This window comes from Coregonus clupeaformis, chromosome 8 (genome assembly GCF_020615455.1).
Source record: "Coregonus clupeaformis isolate EN_2021a chromosome 8, ASM2061545v1, whole genome shotgun sequence".
Lineage (NCBI taxonomy): Eukaryota > Metazoa > Chordata > Actinopteri > Salmoniformes > Salmonidae > Coregonus > Coregonus clupeaformis.
Genome location: NC_059199.1, coordinates 53,607,077 through 53,622,547, shown reverse-complemented (window position 1 = coordinate 53,622,547; position 15,471 = coordinate 53,607,077). Strand labels below are relative to the sequence as shown.

Below are 15,471 nucleotides of genomic sequence, written 5' to 3'. Positions count from 1 at the left end.
GCAGGGGGCTCTGGCGGTGGCTGTGGTGGTTCTGCCCCACGTCGTTGTGGTTCTGGTGGGCTTTGAGATGCGCCGTGGACCCCGTCCCGATGATGCTCCCGGTCGTGATGCCAGTGTTGCGGTACAGAGCTGAGGCACGGCGGTCCCGGTCCAGACTGTGAGCACGGGCGTGGAGCGACAGGATACTCTGGAAGCGGAACCTCTTCCCACAAACCAGGCAGGGGAACTTGAGCCCGGCCGCTCCCCTAGAAACACCCCCCCCCCCGGGCAGAGACCCTGACAGACTCCCCCCGTCCTTATGGAAGAGCTGGAGGTCTAGCTCATCACTACAGGTGGCACCCTGCTGCCCGGAGGACAGGGCCAGCTCCAGGGCCCCGAACCCGGGGAGAGGGGCCGATGTCGGGGTGACCGGAGGAGAGCTCTCCGGAGAGGGGCTACACACCTCCGGAAGACCCCCCGGGAAGAGAGCCACGGCTGGGGTGGGGGACGAAGGGGCCGACAGCTCCTCTTCATCCTCCTCCTCTTCCTCATCCTGGTGGTTGAGTGGGAAGGGGGAGAGGGGGAAGTAGGGGGTGGTGTCTGGGGTGTCTGACAAGGGTTCTGGGGTGTGGGACAGGGCTGAGGGGCTATGGGCTAGTGGCAGGTCCACGGGGCTGTGTGGAAGGGAGAGGTGGGAGGGAGAGTGAAGGGAGGCCTGGGGACTGTGGTCCAGAGATGGTAGTGTAGGGGATGACTGGGGTGGCTCAAACAAAAGAGCCAACACACATTCAGGAGGAGAATCCATTCTCTGTGTGTGAGAGAAAGAGAAAAAGAGAGAGAGAGAGAGAGAGAGAGAGAGAGAGAGAGAGAGAGAGAGAGAGAGAGAGAGAGAGAGAGAGAGAGAGAGAGAGAGAGAGAGAGAGAGAGAGAGAGAGAGAGAGAGAGAGAGAGAGAGAGAGAGAGAGAGAGAGAGAGAGAGAGAGAGAGAGAGAGAGAGAGAGAGAGAGAGATAAAGAGAGAGATAAAGAGAGATAAGGGAATGGATACAAGAAGAGGAAGACACTTCAGACAATTGAGATGAACCCGTTTATGGTAGGAATATATCTGCATTTCAATGGAAATGTAGTAGTATGAAGGAGTAGTGTGAGGACTCAACAGTATTGTGTGTACTGAGGTAAGAACAAGTCAGTAGGCTATTTGAGGATAAATGTATGATGACGCAGTACTGACCAGTGTATGACTATGCCATGCTTGTGTGTGTGTACCGCTAATATGGGGACTCACCAGTCGTGTGTTTACTGCTATGCCATGCTTCAGTTTCTTGGCAGACGGGGGACACACTGCTTTGATGGCCACCTCCTTTAGTCCTCTGGGGAACACATACATTCAATATGTTCAAACATATGTTTAAAAAATATATTAAAACAAACATATTGCATATTATAACTCATCCTGCTGCATATCCCATTGCACCAAAAATAACATAATGTCCATCCTGCCTGCCTGCGTCTGTCTGTCTGTCTGCTTGCCTGCCTGCCTGCAGGTGTGTGTGCTTAAATGTGTAACAGGTGGTCACCTGTTTGATGTGCAAGATACATCGTATGTTTGATATCTGTGTATATGATGCACGTTTGTGTATGTGTGTCCCTGGGTGTGTGTGTGTACGTGCATGTCAGTGCGCGTGTGTCCGTGTGTCTATGTGCGTATGTGAGCTAAGGGCACCACAGGACATGGACTGTCCCAAACAGGATGGGCGCGAGATGTTTTGACTTCCCCACACACCCTTCCTGTGAACACATACAGCAGCAGCTTAAACAGGAATGGACACACACACACACACATCTGAGCCTAAAGAAACACAACCAACCACACACACAGAACACATACAACCACACAAACAACATTACACCTACTGCATTTCAACGTATACATGTATACAAGAACAGGCACTAAATATATTTCAGACATGTTTTCAGAGAAGAAACACTACAAACACACGATCATATACAAGGTCATCATCATTATGGGAAAACACTAGTAGGCTACATCTGTGTGTTCATATAGACAGTATGTCTGTGCGTGTGTGTGTGTCAGCGTGCCAGAATCACAAAGACACTCTCATGTATCCAGTTGACATTTTAGCTCCGCCATGACTAGCAGGGATATCACACAATATCAATCATATATCCCCTTTCTCGCTCTCTTCCTTCTCCTCCCTCTCTTTCTTCTCCCCCCTCTCTTCCTTCTCCCCCCTCTCTTCCTTCTCCTCCCTCTCTTCCTTCTCCCCCCTCTCTTCCTTCCCCCCCTGTCTTCCATCTCCCCCTCTCTTCCTTCTCCTCCCTCGCTTCCTTCTCCCCCCTCTCTTCCTTCTCCCCCCTCTCTTTCTTCTCCTCCCTCTCTTCCTTCTCCCCCCTCTCTTCCTTCTGCTTCCTCTCTTCCTTCTCCCCCCTCTTTCTTCTCCTCCCTCTCTTCCTTCTGCTTCCTCTCTTCCCTCTCTCCTTCTTAATCCACCATTATTGTTCCTTCCTCCCCCGTCTCGCTTTCTTTCTTTCTTTCTTTCTCGCGTTCCCTCCCTCCCTGATTCCATACTCCTCCCATCCCGCTCTCTCTCTCCTCCCTCTATTATTCACTAATGTTCTTTCATTCTCTAGCTCCCTCTTTCTTTCTCTCCTGCTGCGGAGCCAGTTGGCACAGTGCCAGGGAATGCTGATATCAGCTGGTAGATTGGGGCCTGCCAACATGGCGGGGGGAGAAAGGAGAGGAGACAGACAGTGAGAGAGAGAGAGAGAGAGAGAGAGAGAGAGAGAGAGAGAGAGAGAGAGAGAGAGAGAGAGAGAGAGAGATAAATGGGGGGGACAGAGGGAGAGGTGGGAGGTAGAAGAGAAAGACAGAGACAGAGAATGAACAACAACTGAATGAAAAGATCTGATGGTGATTTGATGGTGATGTGATTTGCAATTTTCTAATATGAAAAAAAGGTTAGGCAGATTGCGAACTGGGGTTTTGTTGTAGGTAGGTATTCGTGGTGGTAGCGAGGTGGTGGACAATGTGTGTGTGTGGTGTGTGTATGGTTGTGTATATGTGTGTGTGTGTGTGTGCGTGTGTGTTAGTATCATCTGATGTGATGGCATTATCATATTAATATCAGCGTCACCACTGCATTGTTCTGCCGTGACAGCGGCCACCGTGCCCGACCAGCCTTGTCATACAAATAAAGCTTCTCCAAATTTGGATAGATGGAGAGAGGAGATAAGGTGCTAGGGGAGGGGAGAGAGCGAGAGAGAGAGAGAGAGAGAGAGAGAGAGAGAGAGAGAGAGAGAGAGAGAGAGAGAGAGAGAGAGAGAGAGTATGAGAGAGAGTAAGAGAGAGAGAGAGAGAGTAAGAGAGAGAGAGTAGAGAGAGAGATAGAGATAGAGAGAGAGAGATAAGAGAGAGAGAGAGAAGAGAGAGAGAGAGAGAGAGAGAGAGAGAGAGAGAGAGAGAGAGAGAGAGAGAGAGAGAGAGAGAGAGAGAGAGAGAGAGAGAGTAAGAGAGAGAGAGAGAGAGAGAGAGAGAGAGAGAGAGAGAGAGAGAGAGAGAGAGAGAGAGAGAGAGAGAGAGAGAGAGAGAGAGAGAGAGTAAGAGAGAGAGAGAGAGAGAGAGAGAGGGGGGTACATGGTGTGATCAACCAACACAAACAAGGTGTTCACATAGTTTTCAACACAGCTACAATTAATTTGATTCAGATGACGAATGTGTGCTTGATCAGATTGCCCCAATGGAACTGTAATAAAGCATGCACTAACTGACACCTACGGTTGATTTTCCCAAGACTTGTGAACTCTTAAAATGACTCGCATGTTTTCCATACCATCACACACACGTGCGCACACACACACATAAACTATTTTAACTGTACATATTGACAGGTGTTTAGGCCATATACTGTATGTGTATGTTAGTATAGAACATGTCATGTGTTCATATCACTGTGAATGTGTGTAGGTACAGTGTGTACAGTACAGAGTATGTGTATTTGTATGACTTTAGCTCTCAGTGTACAAAGAATGTACAAACGTAACTATATTTGTGGTTGTGAGCAGGACACAGTTCAAGCAAGTCAGTACATGGCGGTTATGATTCTTCATACAGATGTAGGATCTTAATTTGAGTCAGTTTGCTACAGCAGGAAAATAATCCTGCAGCAACAAGAAATGTGAATTATTATGTGGATTATAATTAATGGACATTTTTTGTAGGGGTTTATACATTTTTCGTTATGGCAAATCAAGTCTGACATTTTAACGTGGAAATTACAAACTTTAGAAGCCTTTTTAAACCTTGAATACACCACAAGTTTGCATTTCATACTGTGCAGGAAATTCTTAGCAACAATAAGAGTAATCAAATTAAGATCCTACAGGGTGTGGATCCTACTGTATCAAAGATATCGTGTAAAGGCTAATCATAATGTTCACTGAAGGCCGCTACTGAGAATCAGGAAATCTATGGATAGACGTGTGATAGGGGTTGTAGGAGCGTTTTCGTCTAATTTGTTATGGCCTTTAGGTACACATTACAGTAGAGTATGTGAGGATGTGTGCTGTATTTCCTAGCCACCGTGCTTCTACATCTGCATTGCTTGCTATTTGGGGTTTTAGGCTGGGTTTCTGTATAGCACTTTGTGACATCTGCTGATGTAAAAAGTGCTTTATAAATACAATTGACTGACTGTATTGCATACATGGCCGTTATGATTCTTCATACACATGTAGGATCTGGGGGTGTATGCTTAAGTGTGTGAGTTAGTGTACCTGTTTTTGTAAGTGTGTGCGTGTCTACAGTTTATGTGTCTTGGAATTAGTGTGTGTGTGTACTGCAAGTACTGTATGCGTGTGAAGGCCAGTGTGTTTAAATGTTTTTGTGTGTGTGATCGAACCAATGTGTGTTTATGTGGGTGTTAGTGTGTTTGTGTGTCAGAGGGCTTATGTGTGTGTTTAAGTGTGTGTATGTGTGAGTGAGGGCCTGTGTGAGGGAAAGTGTGTGTGTGTGTTTTTTTCTCTCTGTGTGGTACAGTAACTCAGGGCCTGCTGTGGTTTTTATCACTGTGGTCACGCGGCAAAATTTCCCCACAGACGGGATTCATTTCCTGTCTTTCACCTTTCCCTGAACCCCCTCTCTCTTTCCCTCCCTCTTCTTTTCCTCCCTCGCTCCCTTCACTTTATCTGGCTTACACTTTTTCATTACTGCTCATTTCTTCTTCTTTGGCTTCTCTGAATGGAGGGTGGGTTGTTTGACTACTCTGACTCGCTGTGTCCTGATTCTTGCCCTTTGGCCTCACTTCACCTCTTTCTGTCCTCCTCCTCCCCTCTGTTTTTCCTTCAACTTGCAATGTTCAGTTGGGCACACCGTTGCTAAACTTTTTGCAACAGAAAAAAACGTTTCTGTCTACTGGACACGACCCCGTTCTTGCCTCCTCTCCTCTTTATAGTTATTATCCACCTGAAGAGAAGGATGTGAAGGGGCATTAGACTATGCAGAAGTAATATGTAGGCTATGAACTTGAACTGGAAGTGTAATGCCATAACCAGATTTGTATGCGACTGTGCATTAAAGAGGTCAGATCATCTTAGCAGATGCATTCCATAGATGAGTCTCTCACTCAAACTTCAAATATGTAGATCACAACTCTATCAGGACATAACGCTTTATAAAACTAGAGCAATTAGGCCAATCTAAGCTCAAAAGTGTCCTCGTTACAATTTATAAGTGTAACAAATGTTACATCTTCTGTAACATTTGTGTGTGTGCCTTTTAGCTACACAACTGGTAGTTTGAGCCCTACTGGTCTGGACCAAACAGATTCCATAACATCATGAATATTGATGTTGGCTTGGAAACTGGGTGGTCAAGCAGCAAGCTGGCCCCTAGCTTACAGCCCCTAGCTAACAGTAAGTTATGATCCTTATAACGTCAACATACAGTGACTTATAGGGTGCGTCCCAAATGGTGCCCTATTCCCTATTTAACACACTACTTAAAGTAGTGCACCATATAGGGGGAAAGGTGCCATTTGGGACGCATCCATAGTGTACTTAGGCTCACCACACTTACTCTAAAGTTAAGTGGTACAACCATTGCTTTCACCTATCTAATCTTGTTGGATCAGAGGTTACCTGTCTGATTACCTTAATTACAGTGTAATTACAATGTAAGTACACATTGTTATATACGAAAAGCTATAATATGTTAATTCAACCATTAAAGGTCTAACTCTAAGAGGATTACTTGCACTAGTAAAGTTTCTTCGTATGATACAAAAACATTGAGTGTTTTGAGAGCTGACAATGTGAATGGGATATGCTACTCTAAACTTGATGAAGGGCTAGGAGTGATTACTTGTATAGGTCTACTAGTAAGGGTTTGCGCTACGCTGCAGAAACATTTTCGAGCCGAACTCAGGCAGAGAAGCAGTATTTAAATGTCACCATGCACTCTCATGAGGAGGCCGAGCAGGTGTCTGTCTGTGTCTATCTATCTATCTATCTATCTATCTATCTATCTATCTATTTATCTATCTATCTATCCCACAGAGCCTTAATGACCCAATTTAATCAATCAGTGGCTTGATTGGAATGCTCCTTGAGTGTGTGTGTGTGAGAGAGAGAGAGAGCACCTGGATGTTGCACCCCTCAAGTGCTGTTCTGAGGAGGTATGATGCAAGACAGTAAGAGACAGGAAATGTAAATCTAAGCCCAATGCTCTATCTTGATTTTTAACAGCATCTAAAGATCACACACTCTTTCCCTCAAATGATGGCACTTATTGAAAAGTGTAGAAAGGTGAAATAATAAGTTAACATTTAGGGAGCTTGGGTGCAGAAGCACTTTTTGAAAGTCTGTCTATCTAGTTTGAGTTGGACTGTTTGCTTGAGGTGGAAAAACTAGACTGCAAACTGAAAATGTCAAAATGGATAGAAAGGCTGTACAGTTATATCACATTACATTCGTTTCCTGTGGACACATCTAAAATGTTGAATCAAACTATGGTATGTAGTAGGCCTATGAAAACTAGATATTTTAAAATGTCTAAAACATGTTCTTTGGCTGTGGGGTTTGAAACGGCAGCGACGGGAGTCTCGCGCTTCTCCGGTCACCACAGATGACACGTCTGCCTGTTATCTGGAGAGGAATTTCCTGCTCTCCCTTATGATGTGCGTCAATAACGTGCAACCATTTTCAGTCGCTCTTTCCCTGCCTTCTTCTCTCGCGGCCATCTCAATTAAAAAGCCACATTAATGAAATAAATAACTATCAACAAACAATGCGCGGGCGCCTAGCCTACATAACGTCCAAAAAAACGAGATTAGATTAGTCCTTTTCGCAGCTGCTCTTTAGCTGTTAAAATATTATTAAATCCCCCAAGTGCACATAGTAAGGCGAATGTTTAATCTCAAAACCGTTGAGGAGTCACGGTCGTTGCCTATTCTCTGTGTGTCATGTATATCGCTCCCCCATGCTCCATCCATTTTGTTCCTAAATGTTCTATAACAAAAGACTGAAAGGGAGGGGAAAAGACATGAGTGTTGCGAGGAGGAATCGGAGGACGAGAAAAGTGCCATCATGGGTTTCATCTTGAATTTCGCTGCCAATCTCCCCCTCCGTCCCCCTAAAACTAAATCAAACCTTATCACATTTTGTCCAGCACACGTAGACTACAGAAAATAACCCTATAACTTATATCAACCACAGGGGAACAACTTGCGTTTTCAGAATGAGATACAATGTTGCACGCAACACACTTGCTACTTTCTTGCGAAATCACTGTAGCCCAAAGAAGGAGAGAGGTAGCCTATGGCTACAGTGAAGATTGTACTCCTAGGAGGTAACGCTAGGACAAGTTTACCGGTTGTAATAGTAGCCTTGTAATCGTCGTAGTAAATATAGTAGTAGCATAGTGGGTGGACTATGGTTTTAAAAACCGTTGGATAGGCCTACAGTTGGATTGGTGTAGCCTGGACGCATAGATTAGGCTACCTACCTAGGCTACATCTGGTTAAATGTGTAATCTTAAAAACAATGTGCCGTACGTAATGGGTCTTCAACAAAATAATTATCCTGGCTAATCGTCTACCTAGAATGTTCTTGCGTTGCAGCATTGTAAATCACACTGGAACATGTAGTTAACCAAAAAATATGTCCGCGACAAGAGATCAAAGGTGCTCGAGCGTTAGAACGCAAATCAAAGAATATGCCTATTGATCAAATATGCTATTTATTTTTGTCAAAGCTACGATTTATTTTTTTATGTTGTGAATTAAACTCGATGTGTAGGCCTATGCATGGATGAATGCAATTTGCATATAGTCTACAGTAGCCAATTATTTTATTACTTAGGCTATAGCAATACATTTAATACAGAACTTAATCAAAGTTGTGCAGTTTATAGGTTAGCCTACTTGTGCGTTCACTTTAGTTGACTTTTAGTGCACTTCAAATAGCATAACGTAATTCAATTTTTACAGTGTAGGCTTATATGATATCCGACAATTCAAGTAGTACATTTTAGGCCCCAAGTTATAACTGAAACTATTCCATCATGATATAGAATCCGTTCTCACTTTTGTCAAGTCACCGTATAGGGCTATCGCATGCCACGCGCGCACATACAACACCGGCTTCATACATGACACACAGTAAAGTGCCGAAGAGTGCATGGGAACATACATGCAGCACACACACACACGCCACACACTACAGTGCACCCCGCCAATCACTCTCAACAATCCAGTCACTATACGAACACATTTCGTTGATCGGTGTATACCATGTCTATCCCGTAACCTACATAAAGTACGACTAATAAAACTTGAAACATCAAACATCAAAACTGCAAGGTGTAAAAAAAAATAGCGAGATAAAATGGAGCTAGAATGCGCTTCAATCACTGCAGCTATAGGGTGATTACATGGATTTGCAAAAAAATAAAGTCGTCGTCAGATATTTGTTGTTCATGGAGACAACAACAATCGCGATAAAAACTCCAGAGGTTTTACTATAGTGCACCACAACTGCAGTTCCATATCACCCTATATAAAAGTGCACATGTAAACATATGGATAGTATATATTGTAAATTAACTAGATATTTATGATGAAAGTAAGACTCTATGTACTTACGGGAGAGGCGGCGGGCGGATTAATGACAGGACACGTCATGATTACGTTTCACTTGAATTAAATACATTACGAGTTGGGGAAAAAATGGAAATCAGGGGTTGTTGTATACAAGCATACGCCGTTTCCCCCTCCCTTAGCTCACCCTGTTCTCCTCCTCCCTTTCGCTCTCTCTCTCTCTCTCACATTTTTTCAAGCATCCATTTATTGTGCAGTAGTGAGTAAGTGAGTGAATAAGAGAGAGAGAGAGGGAGCGATGAGAGTGGGAGGGCGAGTGATGTAGGTTGCAAATGTAATTATAATCTCACGAGCACCATTTTAGAACACTGACACACGGGGTAGACTGCCCGGTTCAGTTGCAGCCCAAAATAACGACACTATATAGCCTACTATCAGGTGGTCTCTACACTATATCATAGATATAAACCTACAAAAGTTTGCTGACATTTGTCTTATCGAAGTGCGTAAAAGTTATAAAGGTTTGACGTGAGGTATCTGAATGTTGTTTTGATAACACATCCCGGAAGCCTATGATTTTAAAGTTACAAAAATTGAAGGAAGATTGATAGGCTGTTGTTATCACTCTTCTATAACTGTTTCGGTTTCCTCACTGGATCAGTGACTAACAAGTGACTTTCACTATTGAAACAAAAGTTTCCCACAAAAAGTATTCATCTTTTTCATCATCATTCGAATCGGAAGTTTAAAATTAAACTCGGAATGTTTCTGAATCATCCTCATCCTCCTCTTCTAAATAAGAGATTTGAATACCCAAGCACAGCACGCGGGTAAAAGTAACTTCACCCCACGTGGGCCCGCGCTCGTGGTGGCGCAGGTGCATTGCCTTTAACCGGCCCACGCGCATCTCCACGAATTTACTGTACCTGCGCGAGGCCGGTAGGCAGACTTCAGCATCTGACTGACATAAAAATAAAAAAAATTAGGCCTATCAATAAGGACAGGCACTGGCGTCAATTCTCTACTAATATGTAATAACTTTAATAACTATTGTAAAAAAACAAAAAAAAACAGGAGTCAAGATGATGTTAAGTGGTGAGGTAGAGCTTTATCCCTCATCGCCCCTTGCGCGCGCTCGCATGCACACACACACACACACACACACACACACACACACACAGACATACACACACACACAATTGAGTATTTTCATTCATATTTCCTTCACCTGATGTCCCTTGTAGTCCTAGTGGCCTACTACTGTAAATAGCATCCTGACCATTATATTTCTCCTGCTCTTATCACCAGGCCTAATATATGCTCACAGGCCTATAGAATATAATACATTACTTTATTGAATAACACTTTCAAACCTGCTCTTTGTATTTAAATATGAGTTGTTCATTATATAATAATATACATTTACATTTTGGTTTACAGTCAGTGCATGCAACTAAGGTAGGTAATGCAACCACATATCACAGTCATTGCAATGTTCTACAACAACAATAATAATAATAATAATAATACAAATAAGAGTTATACATTTGCCTTAGTGGCTAGAAATGATGCTGATACTGTCTGCCTGCCATAATCTACTACCAATAGCCATCTATTGTGTATCAGTGTGAGTGGCATATGTGCAGTGCATGTCTGTTTGTTTGTTGTATGTTTGGAAGTGAGTGAGTGTGTGTGTGTTGGTGTGTGTGTGTGTGTGTGTGTGTGTAAGTGCGTGTGTGTACATTCATGGCATATGTGTCTGTATTGTGTGTGTATTTTGTATAGGCCTTCGTGTGTGTGTGGGTGCGTGTGTGTGCATTCATGGCATATGTGTACGTGTTTGTGTCTGCCACAATGGCATCATCACCAGCCCCTGAGGCTGTGTGTGTGTGTGTGTGTGTGTGTGTGTGTGTGTGTGTGTGTGTAATGCTTTGATTGTTTTCTCCGCAGCAGCAGAAACGCACCAATTAATATGCATAGAGTGAGTGAGACAGAGACAAACAAAAAAACTGTCAGGGAGGGGGAGAGATCGCACGGAGAGAGAGAGAGAGAGAGGGGGGGAGAGAGCGAATGGAGGGGGGTGATGAAATGAGAGATGAGGGTGGGAGGAGAGAAAGAGAGAGAGAGATGAAGTGAGATAAGAAGGTAGGGGTGGAGGAGGTCTCTGGATGGAGAGAATGAAATCTGATAGATGTTGGAGTAAAACAAACGAGAGAAGGAGAGAGAGAAAGAAAGGAAGGAGGGAGAGGGATGGGGGATCAATATGTACATATTTAGAGTGGAGATGGAAGGAAATCAATTGAAAGGGGGAGGGAATTGACGTGGAGGAGAGAAGGAGGGAGACAACGAGGGAAGAGGGAAAGAAGAAGGAGTGCAGAGGTGGAGTGATATGTGGCTGTCTGCTGTCCTTTTGTCGCAGTGTCAGGGTATTGATACTGTAATACTCTACCCCCCCATCACAATACTGCCGTGACAACGGGCAGAGTGACGCCCACTGGCATAATGCGGCCAGCCACAATACTGAGGGCACTGAGGCATCACACACTGGCAACGCAGGGCAGGGAGACAGAGAGAGGGAGATGGAGAGGGGGGAAGGGGGAAGGGGGGAAAGAAAATAAGAATCAGACAGAGGTAGAAAAGGGAGGGAGATGGAGACAGGGAAATGGAGAGGAAAGATGGAGGGAGGGAAGGAGAGAGAGAGAAGGAGGAGGGGATTGATGGAGAGACAGAGACATGACAGAAATAGAAAGAGATAGAGAGATATGTAGATGAGAGAGATAAGACAAAGAATAGAGGGAGAGTGAGAAGGGAAGGAGAGAAAGAGAGGCGGATTATGTCTGATCATTGTGTTGATGTCTGGGAGTGTGTACCATAAACAGGTTGTGTGTGTGTGTGTGTGTGTGTGTGTGTGTGTGTGTGTGTGTGTGTATGTGTGTGTGTGTGTGTGTGTGTGTGTGTAGAGTCTGATTTGGCAATTCACATGTCTGATAAATGCATTAATGATTTTTGTCTCAAAACCAAAAGGGCTCATTCATTGAATAGAGAAAATAAAATCGTTTTGATCTATCTATCTATCTATCTATCTATCTATCTATCTATCTATCTATCTATCTATCTATCTATCTATCTATCTATCTATCTATCTATCTAGACTATACAGTTTTACAGTATTAGCTACAGTATTACAGTATTAGCTACAGTATTACAGTATGCAGTATTATATTACAGTACGCAGTATACAGGTTTACAGTATAGCACTCGCTCCTATCTCAGTGCATTGTTTGGGTCAATGTTGTGTCCATTCATCCATTCACAGTACACAGTCCAGTCCAGTATTGACTCTCTCTGGCAGCGATGTTTATTAGTGGTGAAATGTCTTTTAGCAGATACTGTATCTCTCCAGGGTGTGCCCAAAATGGCACCCTATATAGTGCACTACATTTGACCAGATCTCTATGGACCCTGGTCAAAAGTAGTGCACTGTTTGCTATTTGTTTATTTGAATCGCCATTCGCTTTTGCAGAGGCAGCAGCTATTCTTCTTGTGGTAAACAAAAAACACAAAACATGACAAGTAACAAAACACTGGTACACTGATAGACAAGGAAAGTCACACAAATGTAAAATACAAAGATATAGAAACAATACAACAACAAAAATAACGTGCCTGTTAGAGTGTATGTGTGTTGGTTTGTTGGTGTGTTTGTGTGTTTGTGTGTGTGACCCCTCACGGTCCCCACCATTCCATGACATGTTGTTTAATGCTTTTTTTCAAGGTAATTGGAGATGGAAGGGAGTTCCATGCGATCATGGCTCTGTATAATACAGTGCGTTGCCGTGAATTGGTTTTGGACTTGGGGACAATGAAGAGACCCCTGTTGGCATGTGTTGTGGGGTATGTATGGGTGTCTGAGCTGAATGTTATTTGATTATGCAGACAATCTGGAAATGTATAAAAGTAATATTTCTCATAAAAACTTGAAGAGAAGCAGTTAATCTGTCGTCAACCCTCAACCAGGAAAGACTGGCATGCATGTTGTTGACGTTAGTTCTGTATGTGAAGTTAAGGGCAAGGTGTGCTACTCTGTTTTGAGCCAGTTGCAGCTCTTCCCTATGCACTACATAGGGAAAAGGGTGCCATTTGAGACGCAACCATGTTGATGGCATAAATCATACATACTGCCGCATTCACAAGGCCGCAGGGCCAGACGGATTACCAGGACGTGTACTCCGAGCATGCGCTGACCAACTGGCAAGTGTCTTCACTGACATTTTCAACCTCTCCCTGACCAAGTCTGTAATACCAACATGTTTCAAGCAGACCACCATAGTCCCTGTGCCCAAGAACACCAAGGTAACCTGCCTAAATGACTACCAACCCATAGCACTCACGTCATTAGCCATGAATTGCTTTGAAAGGCTGGTCATGGCTCACATCAACACCATTATCCCAGAAACCCTAGACCCACTCCAATTTGCATACCGCCCCAACAGATCCACAGATGACTCTATTGCACTCCACACTGCCCTTTCACACCTGGACAAAAGTAACCCCTACGTGAGAATGCTATTAATTGACTACAGCTCAGCGTTCAACACCATAGTGCCCTCAAAGCTCATCACTAAGCTAAGGACCCTGGGACTAAACACCTCCCTCTGCAACTGGATCCTGGACTTCCTGACGTGCCGCCCCCAGGTGGTAAGGGTAGGTAACAACACATCTGCCACGCTGATCCTCAACACGGGGGCCCCTCAGGGGTGTGTGCTCAGTCCCCTCCTGTACTCCCTGTTCACCCATGACTGCATGGCCAGGCACAACTCCAACACCATCATTAAGTTTGCTGACGACACAACAGTGGTAGGCCTGATTACCGACAACAATGAGACAGCCCATAGGGAGGAGGTCAGAGACCTGGAAGTGTGGTGCCAGGATAACATCCTCTCCCTCAACGTGATCAAGACAGAGGAGATGATCGTGGACTACAGGAAAAGGAGGGCCGAGCACGCCCCCATTCTCATTGACAGGGCTGTAGTGGAGCAGGTTGAGAGCTTCAAGTTCCTTGGTGTCCACATCACCAACGAACTATCATGGTCCAAACACACCAAGACAGTCGTGAAGAGGGCACGACAACGCCTATTCCCACTCAGGAGACTGAAAAGATTTGGCATGGGTCCTCAGATCCTCAAAAAGTTATACAGCTGCACCATCGAGAGCATCCTGAATGGTTGCATCACCGCCTGGTATGGCAACTGCTCAGCCTCCGACCGCAAGGCACTACAGAGGGTAGTGCGTACGGCCCAGTACATCACTGGGGCCAAGCTTCCTGCCATCCAGGACCTCTATACCAGGCGGTGTCAGAGGAAGGCCCTAAAAATTGCCAAAGACTCCAGCCACCCTAGTCATAGACTGTTCTCTCTGCTACCGCATGGAAAACGGTACCGGAGCGCCAAGTCTAGGTCCAAAAGGCTTCTTAACAGCTTCTACCCCCAAGCCATAAGACTCCTGAACAGCTAATCAAATGGCTACCCGGACTATTTGCATTGACCTCCCCCCATGTACATGTACATATTACCTCAATTACCTCAACTAACCTGTGCCCGTGCACATTGACTCTGTACCGGTACCCCCTGTATATAGCCCCGTTACTGTTATTTTATTGTTGCTCTTTAATTATTTGTTATTTTTCTCTATATATATATACAGTTGAAGTCGGAAGTTCTCCAAAAAGTATGATCTTTGTCCCTATGTGCAGTTGCAAACCGTAGTCTGGCTTTTTTTATGGCGGTTTTGGAGCAGTGGCTTCTTCCTTGCTGAGCGGCCTTTCAGGTTATGTCGATATAGGACTCGTTTTACTGTGGATATAGATACTTTTGTACCTGTTTCCTCCAGCATCTTCACAAGGTCCTTTGCTGTTGTTCTGGGATTGATTTGCACTTTTCGCACCAAAGTACGTTCATTTCTAGGAGACAGAACACGTCTCCTTCCTGAGCGGTATGACGGCTGCGTGGTCCCATGGTGTTTATACTTGCGTACTATTGTTTGTACAGATGAACGTGGTACCTTCAGGTGTTTGGTAATTGCTCCCAAGGATGAACCAGACTTGTGGAGGTCTACCATTTTCTTTTCTGAAGTCTTGGCAGATTTCTTTTGATTTTCCCATGATGTCAAGCAAAGAGGCACTGGGTTTGAAGGTAGGCCTTGAAATACATCCACAGGTACACCTCCAATGGACTCAAATGATGTCAATTAGCCTATCAGAAGCTTCTAAAGCCATGACATCATTTTCTGGAATTTTCCAAGCTGTTTAAAGGCACAGTCAACTTAGTGAATGTAAACTTCTGACCCACTGGAATTGTGATTCAGTGAATTATAAGTGAAAT

The 15,471-nt window shown here is 44.3% G+C and overlaps 1 protein-coding gene across 3 annotated transcripts in view; it reads right to left on the bottom strand.

Moving 5' to 3' along the window:
* LOC121571339 (zinc finger protein 219-like) overlaps positions 1 to 9,332 on the bottom strand; it is a 19,395-nt gene extending 10,063 nt beyond the window's left edge. For all 3 annotated transcript variants that reach the window (XM_041882745.1, XM_045222080.1, XM_045222081.1), the window contains exons 1-3: positions 9,137 to 9,332; positions 1,264 to 1,348; positions 1 to 787 (exon numbers count right to left, since the gene is read on the bottom strand). The exon at positions 1 to 787 is cut by the window's left edge and continues 734 nt beyond it. In XM_041882745.1, the coding sequence (XP_041738679.1) occupies positions 1 to 784 (784 nt within the window). In that variant the 5' untranslated portion in view covers positions 785 to 787; positions 1,264 to 1,348; positions 9,137 to 9,332. The remainder of the gene's footprint in view (positions 788 to 1,263; positions 1,349 to 9,136) is intronic.
* Positions 9,333 to 15,471: the final 6,139 nt, after the last annotated feature.